The sequence below is a fragment of the Pelobates fuscus genome, chromosome 12 (assembly GCF_036172605.1).
Source record: "Pelobates fuscus isolate aPelFus1 chromosome 12, aPelFus1.pri, whole genome shotgun sequence".
Lineage (NCBI taxonomy): Eukaryota > Metazoa > Chordata > Amphibia > Anura > Pelobatidae > Pelobates > Pelobates fuscus.
In genome coordinates, this window is record NC_086328.1 from 38,264,350 (window position 1) to 38,287,215 (window position 22,866).

General features: G+C 41.8%; 2 protein-coding genes across 2 annotated transcripts in view; both read right to left on the reverse strand.

The window, feature by feature from the left end:
* The window catches only part of LOC134578473 (5-hydroxytryptamine receptor 3A-like), a 34,541-nt gene extending 26,502 nt beyond the window's left edge, over nucleotides 1-8,039 (reverse strand). Inside the window, exons 1-3 of the mRNA XM_063437472.1 lie at nucleotides 7,919-8,039; nucleotides 2,718-2,863; nucleotides 1,598-1,802 (exon numbers count right to left, since the gene is read on the reverse strand). Of these exons, the coding sequence (XP_063293542.1) occupies nucleotides 1,598-1,802; nucleotides 2,718-2,863; nucleotides 7,919-8,039 (472 nt within the window). The remainder of the gene's footprint in view (nucleotides 1-1,597; nucleotides 1,803-2,717; nucleotides 2,864-7,918) is intronic.
* Nucleotides 8,040-9,770: 1,731 nt separating this feature from the next.
* Nucleotides 9,771-22,866, reverse strand: part of LOC134578474 (5-hydroxytryptamine receptor 3A-like) — a 57,331-nt gene continuing 44,235 nt past the window's right edge. Inside the window, exons 5-7 of the mRNA XM_063437473.1 lie at nucleotides 21,296-21,465; nucleotides 10,071-10,184; nucleotides 9,771-9,796 (exon numbers count right to left, since the gene is read on the reverse strand). Coding sequence (XP_063293543.1) covers nucleotides 9,771-9,796; nucleotides 10,071-10,184; nucleotides 21,296-21,465 — 310 coding nt within the window. The remainder of the gene's footprint in view (nucleotides 9,797-10,070; nucleotides 10,185-21,295; nucleotides 21,466-22,866) is intronic.

Below are 22,866 nucleotides of genomic sequence, written 5' to 3' on the forward strand. Positions count from 1 at the left end.
GACAGCTCAACCACACCGGATGCACAGCGGAGTACACCAGAGAGCAGAATCTGACTCCGACCAGTCCCCATCCACTAAGGGAGACATCAAAAACCTCCTACGGGACCTGAGAGAAGTGTGGAAGGCGGACGTTGCTGGGGTACAGGAGGAAATAGGAGGCCTGAACCGCCGCATGGGAGCAATCGAGACCCGAGAAGAGGAGAGGGGGAAAACGATCGCGGACACAGACGCCCGGGTCACTGCCCTCACCCACCAAGTGCAACACCTTACGCGCACGGTGACCTCCCTAGAAACACGCCACTGGCGGAAAAATGTCAGACTCCGAGGGGCCCCAGAAACAATAGGCCAAGAAGCCCTGCTCGAGTTTGCCACCAAAGTCCTGCAGGCACTGGGAGTCCGGACAGAAGGCGATTGGCAACCGCTATTGTCGGCCTTCAGGGTTAGGAAGGCCCCCACGGCACCCGCGGACGCACCCCGCGACATCATAGTTGTCTCAAGAGACATTGCAGTGAAAACCGCCATCATGGCGCGATCTAGACAAAACCCACATCTGATGATCGCAAACAATAGAATCTCAACATTTGATGACCTACCTTTCACAGTCCTTCTCGAACGGCGCAAGTTCGCACCCATCACCCGGACCCTCTGAGATCACGGCGTCAAATACCGCTGGGGGCTGTCAGGAACACTGGTGGTAACACAGGGGGATACCATACACACCCTGTCAGCCACTGAGGACCATACAGAGTTCCTAAAAAGACTCAACACCCTAGCATCGACCCCCCCCGGAGCAGATCACAATAGGGGACCACAACACAGCAAACCCTACCGCAAAGCAGAAACGAGGAAACAGACCTACTGGAGACACACACCCGACGGGGCGGGAGGACCCCCCATAAAGAGACTCTCCTGTCCACATAACCTAAGTTATCATCGAGGCCCACAAGACCACAGGAGGTGACAGAGGACAACATAAACCCTCCAGTTCACCCAACCCCGTTGTTTTCCATTTTGTCCCGATGGGTCTTAACCCGCAAGAGACTCTAACAAGCCCTAACAATGGGCCGATAATGACTTCACCTGTATTGATAATACACTGGATCTACGCTTTAATGCATTTTGTACCTTTACCGTGGGTAGATCAAGTGCTTCCCCCTGTGTGTCCAATCCATCTTATGTACATGGCCTTTACAGTTCAAGCAGGTTGAAGCATTCTTCTTTGTTAACAGTCCGATTTTTTTTCCATCATATTCTAATATTCTAATCCTAACCTTTCTTAAAGGAATACTATAGTCACCTAAATGACTTTAGCTAAATAAAGCATTTTTAGTGTATAGATCATCCCCCTGCTCAATTCATTGTCATTTAGGAGTTAAATCACTTTGTTTCTGTTTATGCAGCCCTAGCCACACCTCCCCTGGCTATGATTGACAGAGCCTGCATGAAAAAAAAGAACTGGTTTCACTTTCAAACAGATGTAATTTACCTTAAATAATTGTATCTCAATCTCTAAATTGAACTTTGATCACATACAGGAGGCTCTTGTTTGTGTGTTACCAGAAAATTAAAAAATAAATTGTTTATGGTAGGTACCTACCTAAAATTGGTGGACTGTCAGAATTTGGGAGCATATCATTCAGAATCAGCAGCAGCACGGAGAATCCTAAAACTATGATAATCTTGAAATTAAATCTGGTTTCGTATGACTGGATGGACATACCGAAAATATCCATGAACATCATGAAGAAGGTTGGAATAACAAGGTTAATTACATACTTTAGTGCATTTCTCTTTATGGAAATCTAGAGAGAAGAAAAAAAAATACAGAAAATGCTAATTCCAAAATAGAATGAGGGTTGACACAGTTAACAAGTTTATCGACCATGTTCAATCAGTGTACTATCCACTGATATAATGATAATGTGATGTAGTGGTGAGCGTAATGGTGTATGGTGTATGCTAAGATACAGGACATGACTTTAGGTAACCTTGTAAAATTTAAACCTGTGTTTTTTCTATGTGTTGTTCCTTAAAGGACCACTATAGTGCCAGGAAAACATACTCGTTTTCCTGGCACTATAGTGCCCTGAGGGTGCCTCCACCCTCAGGGTCCCCCTCCCGCTGGGCTCTGGAGAGAGGAAGGGGTTAAAATCTTACCTTTCTCCAGCGCCGGACGGGGAGCTTTCCTCCTCCTCTCCTCCTTCCTATCAACGTCATCAGCTGAATGCGCATGCAATTACAATGCTTTCCTATGGATGCTGGCGTCTTCTCACTGTGATTTTCACAGTGAGAAGCACGCAAGCGCCTCTAGCGGCTGTCAATGAGACAGCCACTAGAGGCTCTGGAGGCTGGATTAACCCTCAGTATAAACATAGCAGTTTCTCTGAAACTGCTAACTTCTCTGAAACTGCTATGTTTATAGAAGAAAGGGTTAATCCTAGCTGGACCTGGCACCCAGACCACTTCATTAAGCTGAAGTGGTCTGGGTGCCTAGAGTGGTCCTTTAATCTTTAATTTGTTGGTGTTCCTTAAAAGGTAACAATTCACCACATATAAATATATTTTTATGAGTAACTGCACTGTGGTATACTCAACACAATGAGTTTTTACATTTATTTTTGATTTTTAGAATATTTCCCATGTTTGAGTGCATCACAGAGTTTACAGAGCATTTAACAAAGAATTATATGACTGAGCTTTAGTAGATATGTTCTTACCATATATGTCACAGAGTTTTCTTTCTCACGGTGAATAACATTGATGTTTATAAAGGTAAATGCTCCTTTACTAGCAAATGCTTCTTTTGTTTGTTTAGTTGCATTTTCAGAATTATTCACCTTAGGATACATTATAATTTCACCACCTACAGAACAAGACAATCTATATAATATATCTGAAGGTTTTTTTTTCACTAGGTTCATTCCCTAGTATGACAACAAAACAGAAAAAAAGATAACGAACATTTTTAATTATGCAAAATATGTATGATGGTACATGGCTATGACAGCTAAAAACAAACAAAAAAAAAACAACAACAGACAAGACAGTGCACAAATACACACAGGTTCTAATGCATACATGTTACAGGAAACAGAAAATCTGTATGGAGACATGTAGGGTTTTGATGGCAACGAAATAACTGACAGAGAAGTCAGAAGACCTAGTAATACAAAACATATGAACTAAACTGGCACAAAAAACATGGGGAAAAAATACAAAGTGATGCTCATCAATAGGGGCAGTGTCAGATAATTGTAAAAAGATCTATTGTCAATGGTAAAAGCATAGGCTACCAGTCTTTTTCAGAAAGAAACAACAGATGCTCTGCGCTAGGTAACTAAAAGGGTTAAAAATGAAGTACGTGACTACTGTAAATGGACAAGAATATATTGGAAATAGCCATTTTTTTTTTTTTTTTTTTTTTTTTTTTTTTTTTAGAGCGATCAACTTTTATTTCACTGCACTCATGTCTGCAGTAAGCTGTATTGGGCCAATCAATGTACAGATACAAGAGTGTTTATTAAAATACATGACATTTACCAATGGTAACAAAGCACGCAACGACCATTCAACTGTACACAATACATCCAAGTGTTAAAATACTGTAGAAATTAGCTTCATACCAAAGTCAGATTATTAAAAAAAAATCCAGTTAGATTAAAACCCAATAAAAAAAAAAAGTAGTGTTTTAAAAACGAATTTGGAAGGTAGAATATTCTAGGCTTAGAGAGAATTCCAATAATGTTCTATAAACTCTGAATTATGTGAAATACGGAGTAAAAAGCTTGGATACAGAAAACATTCTTGTTTTTCAGTAAAATGTGCGTTAATACATCGTGCCGAAACGGGCAGAAGAAAATCGCTGATTTGTGTTTTACGCTCCTTTTTTTTTTTTTTTTTGAATTCTTTATTTTTGTTGTGCATGGTTTAACAGAATGATGTACGTTGCCACAACAGCAAACATAATCACAGTAAGTTTCACAGGTTTAAACATACGTGGCATTGAGGTAAAAGCACATTTTTTTTTTTGAAACATTGTTGAATATAACATTATTTGTCTTGGCGTTTGCGAAGTAGGTACATGTCAAATTTCAGGAAAGACAATATATAACGGTGTAGGTTCTCGCTTGTATAGATAGTAGGAAGGACATGTCAGAAAGTCGAAAACAGAGGAGTGACAAAGGGGGGAAACATGACATGCATCTGCATCCTAGCGTCAAACAGTTAATGAGTTAATGGTTAAGAGGTTGACATGAACGATTAATCATATCTAATGTAGTGTGTAGACTTGGTGCATTAAAGTTTGAAACATGGCTGGCCACTTAAGCACAGGCAAAAAGGGGGTAACCACTGGTTGCAAGGTTTAATAAGTAAAAATTACCCTGAGCTAGGCTAAGTGTGAGAGAAGTAATAAAAGTAAAATAGGCCTGTATTAGGTAGCATGTAGGGAGACAGTAATCTGCCTATAAGATTGACAGGACACTTAATTAGACGTGTATTAAACACGGTTCTACCTTGCTTTACCGTAGATATACATCACATGCTAGGTATATGTTACTTAAGCTTAATCTGGACCTACAATTCCGCTATGCAGGCACATTTCACAGGGGTTAAATTAGCATATATAGCATTAAATCAAAAATATAAAAGCGATTTTTGCAAGATAAGCTAGGATATCCGCTGGGTCATTCCTGTGGATAGGATCAAATAAGGTCCTGAGAGTTCGAGATTATGAATTATATTCAAGTTGGATTGTGCATTAGGGGACCAGCGGTGGTTTGTGTGGCCCCTGCCCGATGTTGTCAGGCTGACTAAACAGCGGCTTGGTGGTGTGTGAGGCTTGGCTTTTTGGTCACGAGCTGCCTAGCGTGTGCCTGGCGCCTGGCGAACGGTACTTTTCCCTGTGGGGTTGACTCACGATTTCCAGGCTGGGCGCCGCCCGGTGATGCAGCCAAGTCCATCAGTGCTCCAGCGGGGTCGGATCATAGAGTCCCAGGGCAATCCGAGCGTCTCCACAGTGTAGGTTGCCTCAGCAGGGGTTGCTGTCTGGCGAGATCTCCGCTATGCTTCCTGCCGCTTGAGGATTTGGCAAGCCGCCATCTTAGGTGGTTTCTGCATACCCTGGGAGGTGTGTGTTGCGGGCAGAGTGTCCAACGGTCACTTTTAGCATGTGGCTGTGTGATGGGCAGGTAAGGCAGTTGCCAGTTGCGGGTATATACTGCTTAACGCCCTGTGCGTCTGGGCTAGGTGGTAGCTGCAGTCCGCCTCAGGTTTTGTATTGCAGGTCCTGTGCACGTGGCCACCGCCATCTTAGTCTCGGTGTACTGGTCTGCTTGAAGGTGGGACGGTGCCTCAGAGTGTGACCCCATAGCTTGGACCGGGATCACCCCCCCGGTCCAGAGGGGGGGGGATCAGGACCGGGTCCGCCGATGGTGCTAGTGTGTCGGGCTCCGTCGGGCAGGATAGCGGTGCGGCGGCCGTCCGCACCACTCACCGCCAGGCGAGGTCCCATCTGTTGCCGCGGGCCCTCTCCTCTGAGGGACTGAAACTTCGGGAGCCAGTCTCTCCCCAGCTCGGGCAGCCCGGTTACTGCATGGGCTGTCGGTTTTAGGCGGCTCTTCCCGTCAAAATCACGATTTATGAGCTTTTTTTTGTCTTTCTGTGCAGGAGCCGAGCCGTCCTGCGACCGTTCAGCTCGGCGGCCCGGCCCCGCCCCCGGAAATAGCCATTTTTAAATGTCAGCTTAAAAGTAAAACCTGTTGCAGATCATCAAATAAATAACCTTTTAACCTCTGATAACAGAAATACATGTTGTTGGTTTCTGAATAAGCAATATCGTGTTTAGCTGATGTAATCTTGTCAGTTACTTTTGCTGTAACTTTTGTCTATAAATATGTTTGCCTAATTTGAAACACGTTGTCTGTGTATCACTGAAAGGCTCTCCCCGAATGTTCGTTCCAAAAGTGAGGTGCATGGAAAGCTTTGCCCAGCAGTGTAAAATGACCCCAACGGTAACCAAATAGGAATAAGAGAATAAATTAAAGCAGCACGCATTAAGGGATGGGGTCCCTAACAGATCCCAAAAGAAGCAAAGAGACCCAGAAATACAAATAAAAGGTTGCGCTAAAAAATTTAACACATAAAAAAAGTTGGGATAATATTAAAAACAATATGGCAAAAAATAATAAAATACAATAAAAGTGTGGTAAGGAACAAAAAAGCTCTATCTGAAATATAGCTTCAAAATAGTTCAATATAAAGTACAACTAACAAGGATACAGTCTAAATATTGTAGAAGAGTCTCTTAAAAGTAGTCATTTTTATTTGTATCTTATTTGTATTCCAACTTGTCTTTTTCCCCTGTGTTAAAAGAGAAAACACTGCTATGTATGAGTAATGATTATAGTTCTGTAGTTTCCTTTCCCATTCTTCCTCCACAACATAATGGTTCACAAAAAAGCAGTCCATCAATAATCAACTGGACTTTAACCGCTGTGATTGCAGTGAAAGCCAATAACAGTAACTAAAAGCATTCGCTGACAGCTAGTTTGATCATTGTGATTGGTTCTCACAGAAATTTAAAATTCTGTGTTACAGCTTGGTAACCAAAGTTTTGGCTGATGGAATCATATCACACTATAAACTCTATTATATTGGACAGCAGTCGATAGTCTATCTTCATGTGAATCAACAGTAAAATGTACCAAATCCTTGCAAGTTCAGAGACCTCAACAAGCCTGCATACGATTGCAATCCACTGATATTTGCCAATTCCAGATGATCTGGGCTCTCAGCTTTTTCAAATTACATCAAATGAGGCCTGCATGACTCTTGCAACATCAGATGCATCTTCCCCAGCTTCTGAATGTGTATCTAGTAAGAACTCAGAACACGACTTAGCACAGGAAACCAATGAATAAATTGCCTGCTTAAGTTCTTAAAGTTCTTAAAAAAAAGGGACAAAATGGACAAAACGCTTTCCATTCCTCAATTACCATGGACCCCTTCAAGACCACTACTATATCCTAACAACAACTCATTGATACCTATCTTTCCCATCAATTTGAATTGATGCCTTTCCCTCAGGAAATTGATCTCTTGATGTCACTCCTCCTGGAACTGTCAAGGCTGTGAGAGGCAAACTATTAGGTATTACAAACAATTTGTAGATACATTCTATCCTTACATCATTCCACACCATCTCTGCCAAGATTTCAGGTCTTCCCAAAGAATAAAAATCCTGGAGCACTGCTCGAGTTACTTCTCAATTCCCACACATAACACAGATTTTTAAAAAAGGGTCAGGTGGGCTTGTTTCTGGACAAATATTACCTGTGGAACCTTTTTTGTTAATTTTTGGTTCTTAGTACAATCATAGTTAATTACCTAATAATCTCGCTGCTGTCATCTGTTACCACCAAATATAATACAATGGATACACCATAAAAGTTAGATTATTGATAAGTACCATATAGCTGTGCTATCTCCCATATTTTTTTAAAATAGAAAGCACAGTTTAGATAATAAACCTTATTTAGTCGATTTTTCAAGTTATTCTGTGTTGCAGGGTTGAGCTTCTTTCTAAAAAAGAAAAATACCTTGTAAAGCCATGACCCCACCTCAATAGGTGGAATCCTCATTTGGTGTGGGTTTGAGTACGTGCACACTATTGTAGAGGGTCTTTTAATCTTATACCTAGACGCACGATAGCCTGCAGAGCAGTAGAGGAGGGACTAAATTGTGCAGTAACAAGATTTTCTGATCTCCACCAGATCACCTCCATGTACAGACTCTTACCTTACTCTGGGACAAACACATATCCCACACTATATGGAGTGCTTTATAACCATTTCCCCGCTACAATCGTGTCTCCGTTGAGCAGGCACCTTTTCTTGCAACCAACTTATTTTAAACTTACAGTTAGTAAAAACAGATTTTAAAAAGTAGCCATGGTTCTTTTTTTGGGCTGCCATTGGTGTTCTGTCATTCTCAACTGCTCCAACTGTGGCGTGCACCATGTGACGTACGCGTTTTGCCATCCGTCCGTGCTTTCTGAAAGTCTAATGGTGCCATCACTTGGGAGTGATTAAATACCCATTATTTAAGTATAAGGAATGGAACGAGAGTTGGAGCAAAGTTTTGTTACAATTCCCCTAAATACTTTCCCCTTGGCAAATAAGTCCTACTTACTGTTTTATGATATTAGAGCACCCTTTATAAGGATGGTTTTAAAGAAGTGGAGATCATATAAAACTATGTGGCAGCTGTCCACCGGTTTGTCTTCTTTAATCCCAATAGTACATAATCCTGATTTTCAAAATGGACAAGGAGCCCACATCCTGAAACTTATAGTAAGAGACTGACAGAAGTGTGAGCTATATATTAATAAAGGGCTCACTCCTAACACGCCACTCAGGAACACATATGGTGGCATTGTTTAGCTATTACCCCTTATTGGAAACAAGTTATTGCTGCTATAAAATAATTCTTACTTTTTTGTTCTCACGGTTCCGATCGCAGGCTTTATATGGACGGCCTAATGCCATCTCTGATATATGAAAACAAAAATGACTATTGATACTATTGGGAGAGGCCAACACCTTGATTTCAACATATTGGAGATGGGTACAAATACCAACATTGGAGCAGTGGGTGTTGAAAGTAAAATATATTAGGGATATGGAGAAGATACACTAGGGGCAGGGGTTGCAAGCAGAAATATCTTAAAATATGGGCCCCTTGGTTGGATTATTGGAGAGATTATCTATGAGCTCGGTGATCAAGGTAAATACATTATAGTAAATATAACATCCTCTTTAAAAATGAGGTCCTATACAATTGTAGATTATGCTAACATAGTGTGCCTATAATCTTAATTTTAGTAATGGCTGGAGACGAATATTTTGCATAACTCTCTTTACTGAAAACTCCAGCAGCACAGATCATAAACAGAACAACCAATCAAAAAACAACTACACATTCCACAAAAGGCCCTGCCTTTCTAAGCCCCTCCTCTTTCTTTGTAGCGACAGTAATAACAATATAGTCAGAAACAGTAAACCAAGTCATAAGGAACCATGAAAAAGAATGTAGCAATCCATAACCTGGATGAGGCCTTGCCATGGAAGTAACCAATCACACTGAAAGGAAACAAAAAGAAGGGAAAGGCATCAGAAACGGTATGTTGTCCATCTTACATTAACCATGTAATAAACCTATATTAAATTAAATCAGGCTAAATAATTCTAACAATTGAATACAATAAAATTAATGGTAATAATAACAAAATATGTGCTATCGCTATGAAACATGCCAAACCTAAATCTAAATAAAACAGTGAAAATTACACACCAAGGAACAGAAAGCCAAGGGTGGGAAAATATTAACCTCCTGTTATTACTAAAATTAAGATTATAGATACACTACAATAGCATAATCTCCAATTTTACCACATGACAGGAGGCTTCATATTTTGCATTTTTAAGGCTTAGGATTTAGAAAAGTGAAAAAAGCACGAGAAGAATGTCTATTGTAAAACAAACAAATACATTCTCCTGCGTCCAAACCGCACATTGCCTAATGTCAGCAAAAAACAAGACTGTCGCCCCAGACCAGTGATTCAGGCCATAGACAATAGTCAAATTGGCAGAAAATCCATCTAGCCAAAGTCATAGTAGAGACCAGATTGTGGGGCATGACGCAAACAAATAGAAGCTGATCCGAAGGCAAACTGCAAAGGCTCGGTAATCTCGATGTATCGTAAGAATGCATTAACAACGCATGATTGAGGTACTGCCTAAAAGAACGGATAAAAAACTGTTTTAGAGTCTGATGTATCATGGCACGAGACAGAAAAAGGTATGCCGCCCCGAGAGAAGGAAAGAAAAATCCACGTCAAACACCCCAAATGCGACGGAAGTAAAAAAGACATAACAATAGCGTAAGCTCAGCCGAAAGTAGTCGAAGAGACAAACCTGTATTGTCTGGCCAACCTCGAAGAAAATGCAGCACCAAGTCCACGTTCCATAAGGGGGAATATATAGGCGCAAGGTGTCTGGACACCTTAATACCTCCCAAAGGCAACAAACCAGAGAGTCCTGACCCACTGTGACGCCTTGAAGGAGAACTTGAGTCATCTATATAGCTGAATGCACCATGTTGACAGACCAATATCATAGACCAACCTAGAAGTGAAGTCACAGATAGCACATGATGACAGAAACAGGTGCTGTAACGGTATCCTAACCCCTCTCCAAACACCCATTACCCTCAAAATCCCAAGTGGAGATGAAGCATCATCTGGCATTGGGAACCTGAGTCTCATAAAAGGACCTTGGTCTATCGCGAAAAACCTGTGAACCAATCAGGATCCCCAAAAGCGCCCAAGTTACTAGGTCCAGCATCTGCCTTATCACAAGAGGGTGTAGTTCCCCACAAGTTCCCGTCTGTAGAAGGGAGAATGATGGTAAGAGGAGAGTAAGGTCAGGAGGTAGTTCCAACATATCCTGATACCACAGGCTGCTCTGCAAGTGGGGATCGATGAAAAAGAGAGACTCTGTGTAGGCGATTGTAATGAAATACTCTTCTCAGCATGGAGAACAGTGGGAAGGCATAGGCCCCTTGGCTCGTCTAAAGGTGAAGGAACGCATCCACCGCCTCTCTGTCTGGATCCGGAAGCCAACTGAAGGACCTAGGGAGGATGTCGGAGGCAAATAGGTCCTCATGCAAAGGGCCCCTCAGGGATGGTAATGCAAGGAAAATTGAACCGTCTAGATGCCAGTTGCTGCAGTCCTGCCAGTGGCGAGATAACTAGCCTGCCGTGAGATTGGTGATCCCAGGAACATATTCTGCTCAAAGACTGATGGTGCGTGAGAAACAGAACCTGGAAATTTATTTTGTTGCCTCTGACAAGGCCCAGTACCAGATTTTGCCTAGGCGGTAGATGTATGGAACTGCAAAAAATTATCCATGCGGAAGAGAAGTCAGCAGTTGAATAGACTTTTCAACTTAACTGTGGTTGGAAAAAGATCACTTTCAGACAATATATGTACAAATTGTTCTCGTAGTCCAGCCAAAGGCCTCCCGTGGAAGAATCTGTATAGTGAGTTCCCCAGCCACAGAGGCTAGTATCCAATCCCACAATGAATTCCAGTGAAGGACCATATATCATTGTGCCATTCCAGGCTTGCATGTGTAGCAGCCACCAGAGGAGTTTCACCCTGTGGTCGAGTGTCGATTTCTGTCTGTTTACCACGAAGCCCACAGATTCCAGGACATTAACAAAAATGACATGGTACGCCCGATCCACCAAAAAAAACAACAAAAAAAACAGAGGGAAGCGACTATTCGCCAACGTGGTGGGACCCGACAGATACGCATCAATTAGGTCCAGCCAGGTAAACTAATTAGCGAGAGGAGGCCCTGTAAATGGTAAATTCTGTTTATCATAAAATGCTGTCTATATGATGTAACCATGCAGCTGGCAAGTGTTGATAACCAGTCAGTAATCCCTTATCTTATTCTCCAACTCAAAAAATGTTGCTGAAGAAACTATTTTGGTCCAGTGCATATTGAACCATGCCTTGGTGAACAGGGATCAAGTCTCTTTGTCCATGAGGAGACTGTGTTCCCATTATTTGGAAGTTTGGGAATTCAGCACACAATGCAGCGTTAGTCACTCTGACCTAGGTGCATGCCTCGGGAGAGGGAAAGTGTAGCAAAGGATAGTATTTAAGCCAGCTGACTCAGTAGAACCAGCAGTGTATCCTACATAGCCATAAGGCCTCTCTTGAAGCCTATATAGGTCCGATCTAGACATAAAAAAACACTACTGTGGTGTCAAATTCAGGTGCGTTGGCAATGTCCTCAGGCAGGAGAGATCTAGTGCAGTCGGCTCGAGCCGTGTTTAATCCTCTTTACCAAAGGCATGGAGAGCTAATAGTGGACACACTGAGCTAGGTGGCAGGTAGGTTCCACTCCGATGATCATGGGTGTCAGATAGTACAGGGTTTAAATAAGGGGACTCCTTGAGCATCCAAAAGTACTTGTCCTCAGTCACCAAGGTCAGTGAAGTATTGTCATATTTACGGTGGTAGTAATCTCTAACACATGTATCTTAACATACTGTGAGGTAGATTTGGGTAAGACCTGCCAATCCTCCTCCCCATATGCAGAGCCTACTGGTTACCACTCATCGACAACGGTTAAGGAGTGAGGAGATGAAGAGTCATCCTCATTAGAGAAAATAGGTTGTGTTGTGGGTGATAGATCCAGTAGATTCCACTTGCTTGGACCTCTTCAATGGAGCTTTGCCTTTGACATTCAGTGCTGTTGTGGTACAGCTTATTCCCTAGAGACCACTGAACCTGAGGCTTTCTTTCAAACCTAGTGTCCCCATTTCTACGTGCGGTTGGGGTAGCACATACAATAGACCTTTCCCACCAAGGCCGCAACAGCAGCTTTAATTATCACTTAGAAATCCTGAGTAGATAGGGGGAGTTGCCCATGAGAAGTCTCATCCTGCGGAAGACTGTCAGTGGAAGTAGGCAGTTGGTAAAGCACACAGGATGCCAGACTCCCGGTACAACTGTGGCTCATTCAGAACAACAGCAATATTATTATGTTCCTCTTTATTATGTAATAAGTGCCAATGCAATAAGTGCCATTCTGCATTTGTACAGTTACTGTACAAATGCAGAATGGGCAAAAAAACAGCAGTTCAGTGGTTAAACATGTATGGACATGGGGAGTTGTGTGTAGTGCCCCTTTTACTATCCCCTTTTACGTCCCAATAATGCAACATGAGATATAGTTGGTGAAAATAGGCCACAGTTGTTTTTATTAAATATTTCACCAAACTGTATTACCAATACTTTGTATCAAATATATATTCTTTAAGAATTTGAACATCGAACATAACTTAACAGTGTTCCATAAACATACCTGTCCTTGCCAATCAATTTTCCGTAACCTCTGAACTCACCTGGGCATTTGCCCTCCCCTCTCGTCCAAACCAACACTGGCCACAAACCTGGCCTTCCACCAACACTATGCTAATCACTAGCTGACCTTTGGCTCAGTGTTACGTCCATAATAAACCATACCTTACCCTACCCATACCTTACCCTACCCTACGCTACCCACAGAGGCTAGGGGAGGGATTGGCCCCACTTTCCTTCACACACATTGGACTCCCCCAGTCCAACTCACAATTGGCACGGACAACTACCCTCCTGCTGTGATGAAAGGCAAGTGCGAAAACAGTAAAATAGAGACAAAGAAAGAAAGAAAGAAAGAAACAACCTAACTAAAGGGAGGGAGCGAACACTTCCAAGCCAATTATAAAATGGCAGGGGGTAAGTACCTAACATGTCTCCTATTTATACCAGGGGTCAAGTCCTGGGGAATAAAGTGTGGGAACTCTCCCAAGATTCCCCCCCCCCCCCACAAAAAAAATAATAAAATACACTTGTGTATTCGTGTATATACACACACGTGTGCACACACAGAGACACACATATACATATACGCCGACACACGCACATACACACACACATACATTCACAGAGACACACACACACATTCACAGACACATACACTCAGACACACACACACACACACACTCAGACACACACACTCACAGACACACACACACTCAGAGAACACATACATACACTCAGACACACACACTCAGACACACATATTCACAGACACACACGCATTCACAGACACACACACACATACATTCACAGACACACATACATTCACAGACACACACACACACATTCACAGACACACATTCACAGTCACAGACACACACATACATTCAGACACACACAAACATTCAGTCACACACATACATTCACAGTCACACACACACACTCTCACACACACAGAAATTGTTTGTTTGGTTTTTAACTAGAAAATGTCCACCCAGCCTCCCTACCTGGAGACCTGGCGTGGACGTGTTCCTGGGGTTCAGTGGGGCAGGCGTCTGTCTCCATATCACACGCGGCGAGGGAGCTGTGTCCTCTCTGCTCCCTCGCGCCGCGCAGGCTGTCTGCTTATGCTGGGAGTCGGAATATGACGTCCCAGCATCAGCAAACGGCGCGCGGCGAGAGGGAGCAGAGAGGACACAGCTCCCTCGCCGCGTGTGACAGAGAGAGAGACGGCCGCCAGGGTGGGTCCAGCAGGTGGCCATCAGGCCACCTCTTGGGCCCCCTCCCCCCCATGACAGGGGGAACACGGGGGGGGGGGGGCATTTGGGAGCGGCATGAGTCCTGCAGCAACAGCGGGAACGGCGTTCCTGCTCAAGAGAAAGTGCAGGAACGCCGTTCCCACGCGTTCCTGCAGGACTCGAGCCCTGATTTATACCCTCTACCCTGCCAATTTCAGAGAATTTGGCAGTACACCCTTCACAACCGCAGACCACGTGTAACCATACCTGCCCAGGACCTCCACATCCAGCATCTTCACCTCCAAGATCGTCTGAGAACAGCCACCCGGACAGCTGCTGCAACAATCAGTTTGCATAACCAAAGAATTTCTGCACAAACTGTCATAAACCGTCTCAGGGAAGCTCATCTGCATGCTCGTTGTCCTCATCAGGGTCTCGACCTGACTGCACTTTGTCATTGTAACTGACTTGAGTGGGCAAATGCTCACATTCGATGGTGTCTGGCACTTTGGAGAGCTGTTCTCTTCACGGATGAATACCGGTTTTCACTGTACAGAGCAGATGGCAGACAGCGTGTATGGCATCGTTGTGGATCGAACAGCCCATGGTGGCGATGGGGTTATGGTATGGGCAGGCGTATGTTATGGTCAATGAACACAGGTGCATTTTATTGATGGGATTTTGAATGCACAGAGATACCGTGATGAGATCCTGAGGCCCATTGTTGTGCCATGCATCCACAACCATCACCTCATGTTGCAGCATGATAATGTATGGTCCTTGTTGAAAGGATCTGTACACAATTCCTTGAAGCTGAAAACATCCCAGTTCTTGCATGGCCAGCATACTCACCGGACATGTCACCCATTGAGCATGTTTGGGATGCTCTGTATCGGCGTTCTAGGTCCTGACAATATCTAGCAACTTCGCACAGCCATTGAAAAGTAGTGGACGAACATTCCACAGGTAACAATCAACAACCTGATCAACTCTACGCGAAAGATACTGACTGGTTTTCGGACCCCCCCCCCCCCCCCCCCGTACCTCGCCAATACAGTAAAACTGCACATTTTAGAGTGGCCTTTTATTGTGGCCAGCCTAAGGCACACCTGTGCAATACTCAAGCTGTCTAATCAGCATCTTGATATGCACACCTGTGAGGTGGATGGATTATCTCGGCAAAGGAGAAGTGCTCACTAAAACAGATTTAGACAGATTTGTGAACAATATTTGAGAGAAATAGGCCTTTTGTGTACGTAGAAAAAGTCTTAGATCTTTGAGTTTAGCTCATGAAAAATGGGGGGGGGGGGGTAAAAAAAGTGTTGTGTTTATAATTTTGTTCAGTGTATATATATATATACACAAAGTGAAAATACCGGCACTCAAGGTTTTCTAGAAGATAACTTCTCCATTTATTGCGGAAGAAAAATTTGACGTTTCAGCTCCACTGGGGAGCTTTTATCAGGACACAAACATTCATAAAACTGACAAGACTTATATAGGACATGTAATAATGTGGTACTTACTATCAGCTGGTTTTCATTGCCTTCAGCCACTGGGTTCACTATGCCCACCCATTAATTTCAAAGATACTTCCTGGTCAGTTTATCATCTGACCAAATAGGCTAATTTCATTGGCTTGACAACTACGTTCCTGGGGCAACCAAGGACGCTTACGTCCCATTGGCTGTATCGCCGAATTACGGTGTCTCATGCGGACCAAAATAAGCCTGTTTGCAAAGAATATAACGATCAACAACAGGGCGTCGCCATAGCAACCGGCATGTGAACAGGGGCTAAAGGGAAGTCAAATGAGCTAAAGGAGAAAGGAGTTACTTGTAACATTAGATAGAACAGAGAGGACTTTATATGAGAATAAAGTCTGCAGCTACCAAGGGGTATAATACAGATAAGACAGCATAGGGTAGAGAAATCACCCCAGAAATAGTGAATAAGTATCTGAGGATATGAAGTGCAGGACAATATTTGCATGGTGAATATGACATATGAAATGTGAAAAGTAATTAAAGGATATAATAAATAGAGATAAAAATTAATACTGTTCTGTGAAATGTTATCATGATGGCTAAATTAAAGCCATCAACTACTGCTATACAGCAGGAATAGAGATAAATATTAATGTACAAATCTGTCACTATATGTTAATCCTACTAAGTACAGTATAGTCTATATAAGTAAGGAGGGACTCCTAGTTTCCCTGAAGCAAAGTAAGTACTTATATAATTAGTCCTACAAGAAAATGATTTTAAAACTAAGAATTTGATCTAAAGAATATGAAAAATTAAAAAAACTATAAGTAAGGAAAAGCCTCTAAAATTAAAAATTCTGTTAGCCATGTTTATCTTAAGTATGGGGTCACATAGGTATGTAGGGAAATGAGAGGAGATGATATAATCATTACTCAACCCGTTAACCATCATATATGAAGGGCATAGTGTAACTATATATGCTGAAAATGAACACTTTTCATTCAAACCCTTCGGGGACATGGTCTCCAATTGCCATATCCAATAAGCTTCCCGTTGTAACAGGAGTTTGGCTATATCCCCCCCACGTGTAAGAGAAGGAATATGTTCAATTGCTACACATCTTAATGAGGTCCTGGGAGCTCTGGAACCGAATGGGGAATTAGAAATAGGAGGTTAGTGTATCTGAGCACTGGGAGAGGACCATGTGTGCCTATACTGGATAGTAGCCAGTAAATGGTTGGAAATGGACGGCACAAGTAAAAAAGACCAAAAGGCAAAAAACAAAAAATGATTTATTGTAATATCATGAAAATACTAACATACATCAAAAAGTGGAAAACATAAAAAAATGTGTACTAAAAACAAACACAAAGTAAGGTACAATGTTAATTGTAGTTATACATTCTAATGTCTTGAAAAATATATAAGTACTGAGCTGCAGCACACGTCTGTGCTGTTAGGGAAAGATATATAGTTGGTACTAATATTAATAATGGGGGGATATAAAGAATATATAGAATATAGTCACAGTGCAGGAAGTGTACTTAACAAGTAGCTCGTAGTGCAGTCTGCACTTGTAGAGACCGCAGATCCCAACGTGTGGCTTGCGGCTATGAGCATGCAAATGCTGAATACCGTTAAAAGTCACGGCCTGATACAGTCAGAAAGAGATGATATTGTTGCTAGAACTATGCTACTAGGTAATACGAAATCCAATAGCATACTAGTACCGAGCTATGATAAGCAAAAAAAACAGATAAAGGCTATATGGCTTCTAATACTAGTGTACTGTATTAAGCTCTAAGAGTAGTCATGGACAAAAGTGGAGAACACAGGTACCCTTCTGCCCCCTAGAACGACTGTGGTCCGAGTACTCAATGCTATTCAAGACACCAGTGTGCTACAGAAATGTTAGTAACTAGCTCCTGTGCCAAAAATTAGAGGCTGATCTTGGCTGTGTAAATAGTAACAGGTATATGAATGAGTAAATAACTGCACTAACAAATGCACCTAAGATAGTCATATAATACGTAAGGTAGAGAACACAGATGCAGATTTACCAATAGAGTGTACTACCAATCGAGAGCACTATACTGTTCAAAGGTGCCGGAATACTGCAGAGATATAAGTATCATGCTACCGCAGGTACACTTCTGTCCACTAGATCGGCTGTGGTCCGTGAACTCTATGCTATTCCAGACACCAGAGTGCTACAGGAATGTTGGTAATTAGCTCCTGTGCCGAAAATTAGAGACTGATCTTAGCTGTGTAAATAGTAATAGATATATAATGAGTTAATTACTACACAGACAAATGGCTCCTAAGATAGTGCTATAATGCATAAAGGTAGAGAACACAGATGCAGATTTACCCATAAAGTGTACGACCAACTGAGAGCTCTAAGCTGTTCAAAGGTGCCGGAATACTGCAGAGATACTGCTAGCTTCTATATAAGTAGAGCCCGGAGAGCAGCCTGTCTCATTTGGATCTTCTATTTCCTTGGAGCCTTGGTCTGGCGCCCGGCGTTGGTATATAGTAAATGTGAGTGCTGGGGATTCGAAGTATTTATATATATATATATATATATATATATATGGAAGAGCCAAAAACTGACCTGTCTGCTGATGGAGCAGCAAAGAAAGATGGGGAGGAGCCTATTCACTGTGGATACTATGCTTCCTATTACATTTTGATTGGTTCTTGTTTTCACTTTTCTTTGCTGCTGTGGAGTTAGTAAAGAGAGTCTAATGCAAAATAGGAAGCCTCCTGTCATGTGGTAAAATTCAGGCAGGTATGCAATACTAGTAGTATGCCAGACAGGTAAATACCTTTAGGTAGGATGCAATGCAGGTAAGTACAGGATAGTTGATAATGATCCAATTTAGGAATGTAAGAAGATTGTAGTCATTCAAGCAGGGTGTAATGCAGGTTAGTACAGGATCTCTTACAGGAACTACACAGGAGCCAGGATATTAAGTTCTTGGTCTGAACACTAACTTCAATGTAATGACATCTTGCCTTGTTGGGTGTGGCCATTTATAGCAGGACTTAACATAAGATACAGGTGAGTATGTTGTGACTAGTGGTTAGGGAGGCCACTGGAGGTGAAAACCAGAACTGTACTTAAATGAATGGTAACAAAAAGAAAAAAGTCTTACTTGTCATCATAAAAATATACACATGCACACACACACATACATACACAGGGCTCAACAAATCCCAGGCACCACGTCGCCATGGCAGCCCTTAACTAAGTCACACAGGAAACATTAAAGCCGACCACCACGGGGAGCATGGAGGTGGCACATGAGGGAGCAGTAACCTTCCTTCAGTTCCTCTCTGCTCCCTTGTGCGCTGTTTAGTGACATGACGTCACTCTGGCCCCGGCAACACTACAGAAAGCACGCAGGAGAGCAGGTAGAAACTGCAGGAAGATAGAGAGGAGACACACTGGACGCCAGGGAAAGATCAACTCAGTTCTCCCAAAGGGAGGTTGGGAGGATTTAAATTACAATAAAAATAGCAATTTGTGCGTGTGTGAGAAAATTAGTGTGCGTGTCTCAGTGTATGTGTGTCTCAGTGTGTGTGTGTGTGTGTGTCTCAGTCAGTGTGTGTCTCAGTCAGAGAGTGTGTGCCTGTCACGGTATGTCTGTCAGAATGTGTGTATGTCTGTCAGTGTGTGTCTCAGTCAGAGATTGGGGGCGGAGTTGAGAAGATCTTCCATGCAGGGGCAGAGCTTGTGTGCCAGGGAAGCTGCTGCTCAGTGGTGGAGCTAACTTAAAGTGGGCCCTGGTGCAAAAACTGTTTTGGGCCCCATGTACACGTACGTACATACACACATATATTACATATGTTATTATTTATATATATATATATATATATTATTATTATTATTATTATTATTTTGTACGTATATTTTTAAAATTTATATATAATATATTATAAGTTGATTAAAACATCTGATTAGCATATTATACATATATAACACTATATAATTTAATTCTCAGTGTATTTTGGTATTAATATATAGATTAATACCAAAATACAGTAAGAATTAAATTATACATGTATTATATATGTATAAAATGCTAATCAGGTGTTTTAATTAACTTATGATATACATGTATACTACATGTATAATATATTATTTTATTGTTTGATCTTAACTTTATTTTAATTTTCAGGCACTAGGGGGACTGCCTGAGCACTCAGGCAATCCCCCTGCAAGCAGTCTCATAAACCGCTTTGTGGCCATGTGATCCGTCGCAATCACATGCCCTTGGAGGCCCGAAATGGAAGCAGGGGACTGCCTGTCTCGAAAGGCAGTCCCCCTGCACCAGGATCACTGCAGATCGACGGTCCAGGTAAGTTTGCAGGGACAGGCGAGCTAACGATCATTAGGGCGTACTAGCCCACCCTTACATCATTTAGGCTCACTTAATGCGGGCAGAATAGTACGCCCTAACGGCTTTAATGGGTTAAATATGCATAGGGGTTTGGGAGGTGCACAACTTTTTTCTTTCATTTTTCCTGTATGTAATGGGGCTGATGTGTACTATGGTCATTGCTTCCGCCCAAGAGTAGTGGGAGTTTGAGCGCAGGGTTTGTCTTTTTTTGAATGTGTATGTCTGTCAGTGGGTGTCTGTCAATGTGTGTGTCTCTCAGTGAGTGTGTTTCTCAGTGAAATTGAGTGTTGAATGACTGAATGACTGAATGATACAGTGTGGATGTGTCAATGACTGTATGTGTCAGTGAGTGTATGTCAGTGAATATATCAGTGAGGGTTTGTGTCTGTCAGTCAAAATGTATGCTGGTCTTAAACAGGAAAAGTTGAGGCCATGACAGGAAGGGGTGAGGCAAATTTAGAATGGGAGGTGCACAAGTTTCATCACAGCTAGGGCAGCACAAAACCAAAATCCACCACTGCACCCACCCACACACTTGAACGGATACTTATTGAGTGATGTCAATAGAGGAGGGAGGCAGCTGAAACATTTACCCAACAGACGTTTTACACAAATGCCCTAATCTCAAGCCCAGTTGCTCTCAGCAGCATCTCCTAACCGTTACTTTTAAATAAGCATGTTTACATTTTGTATGTTAAAAAAAAAGTCCACCAAGAGAAGCTGTATTTCAATAGTTCTATACCTTTACCAAGTGCCTCTATGAACAAGCACCCATTGCTGCCCTCACTTCCCACAAAGTACATCTTTCCAGAGCAAGACAAAAGAAAAAAACGGCAGCACCAGGAGTTGATCACTTGCCATCCAAGTGCTTTTTGACATATGTGAGAGTTTGCCAAATAACCAAACCCCAAGATAAACTCTGCAGATAACCAGTGACAATCTCATTGTACATTTCCAAGACAATGTTGGGTGTTTTCTTATTTAATTAAAAACAATGTTGTATTTAATTTAATCAGTAAGAATGCATTTGTCAAAATTATATATAGAAATGGGAAATTGAATATATATAAGATATAATTGCACAAATATTTACTTTGTTTTAACCTATGTTCTAAACTGTCTGATACAGAATTTATGGTGCTAAATCTAGTCACCGACCGTTTTTCTACAACCAAAGAGTGTAGATTACAGATTATTGCTATATTTCTATTTTAGAAACATACCTTGGTACACAAAGGTAGTGAAAGTCAGGTTACAAGTCTGCGTGTCAAAGGGGAACTTGAAAATATCTAAGTTGCAGGTACTAACAATCCGTAATGGCTTCGTCTGAACTATGAGTCCATCATGATTGACCTGGTAATAGGAAATCATAGGGTTTTCATCCAATTTAGTTCTGGATAAAAAATAAAAAAAATTACATCACCAAGAGCAGGATGTACAGTGTCTACTACACAACTCAAAACTTGCCTAGGTCAATTGGACCTTCATGAGGCCTCTCCATTTTTGAGCTACTATATCTGTTGAGGATCATGGCAGTTTCCAGTATTCTACAGGCTGCTGAAGGATCTGCGGTGGTTCCAGGAGTGTTTTGAGGCCCTACTCTTTTACATAAGCGATTTACATAATAAAAAGACTAGATATAGACATAAATCTTTCCCAGGAACTTAATTTGAAGTACAGACAGAGGGCTAGCTAAGGCCTTTAAATTAGAGAGTGAAACAGTGAAACTTAATTCCAATAGCGATACTTTTCAAACATTGCAAAACAATGGAAATCTTGTCTGAATTTACATAATTATCATTAAACAAACATATTATAAAGATGCAAATTAAAATCAAACAAGACACCTCAGGAGTTAGGAGTAAGAAAATTTGAACATATAATCCACATGCACCTGTGGAACAATCAAGGCAATTGCAATGTGGTACATTTAGTACAAAATCCTATGAATAAAACAGAACAACAAAAAATAAAAGATAAGAAAATAAAAAAATGGAAGAAGAAAAAAAAAGTGGAATACAAGTACCACGGTGAGAGGTAAAAATCAAGTTGTTCTACAGTCCCCAAACCTTATGAAATGTAGCCATTGTGTTTCAGTGATGGCTAGCTTAACAATAAGATAAGTGTCCTTTATTTTAATATCTTGTAGGAAGGTAATATTTGGCTTTAGCCACTGAGCTACTAATGTTGTCCTAGCTGCAAGGGTATTTTTTCCATATAGGTTTTGGGAACGTGTAAGCAAATCGTACGGATAACAAAAAGAACAAGTTGAAATGCAGGCCTCCCTACAGTCCACATTAAGTGGGACAGTTGTGATTTCAGGGCCCACTATGAGCGTTGAGAGTGATGCAAGTTGCATTGTTGGCTACATCACCACCCATCTCAATTCTATACCTCTTAATGTTGGGAGGTATGCAAATGGTCGATGGAAACCTATGTTGTGTGTCTGCTGACTTATGTGTCACCCAAAAGCAATACAGTGTGCCTTCTGGAAATGTGTCCCTCGGTCTCAACATAGTGTGTGTCTGCTGAAAATGTATTCCACATTCTCAATACTGTGTGGCTTTTGGAAATGCCCCCCCCCCCCCCCCCCCACACCTCAATCCAGTATGGTGTGTGTTTGTTGAAGCAGCCCCTCAGGTCTTAGTTTTTTAAATTGGATTTGGAAATCAGCAACGTAAAAAGTTTATTATGTCAATCTCTCATAAATTGGGCTAATAATGTTTTTGAACTGCTGTCATATTTAGTCATGATGAGAGGCCTTCAATAATAACATCTGTACAAGGATATATCT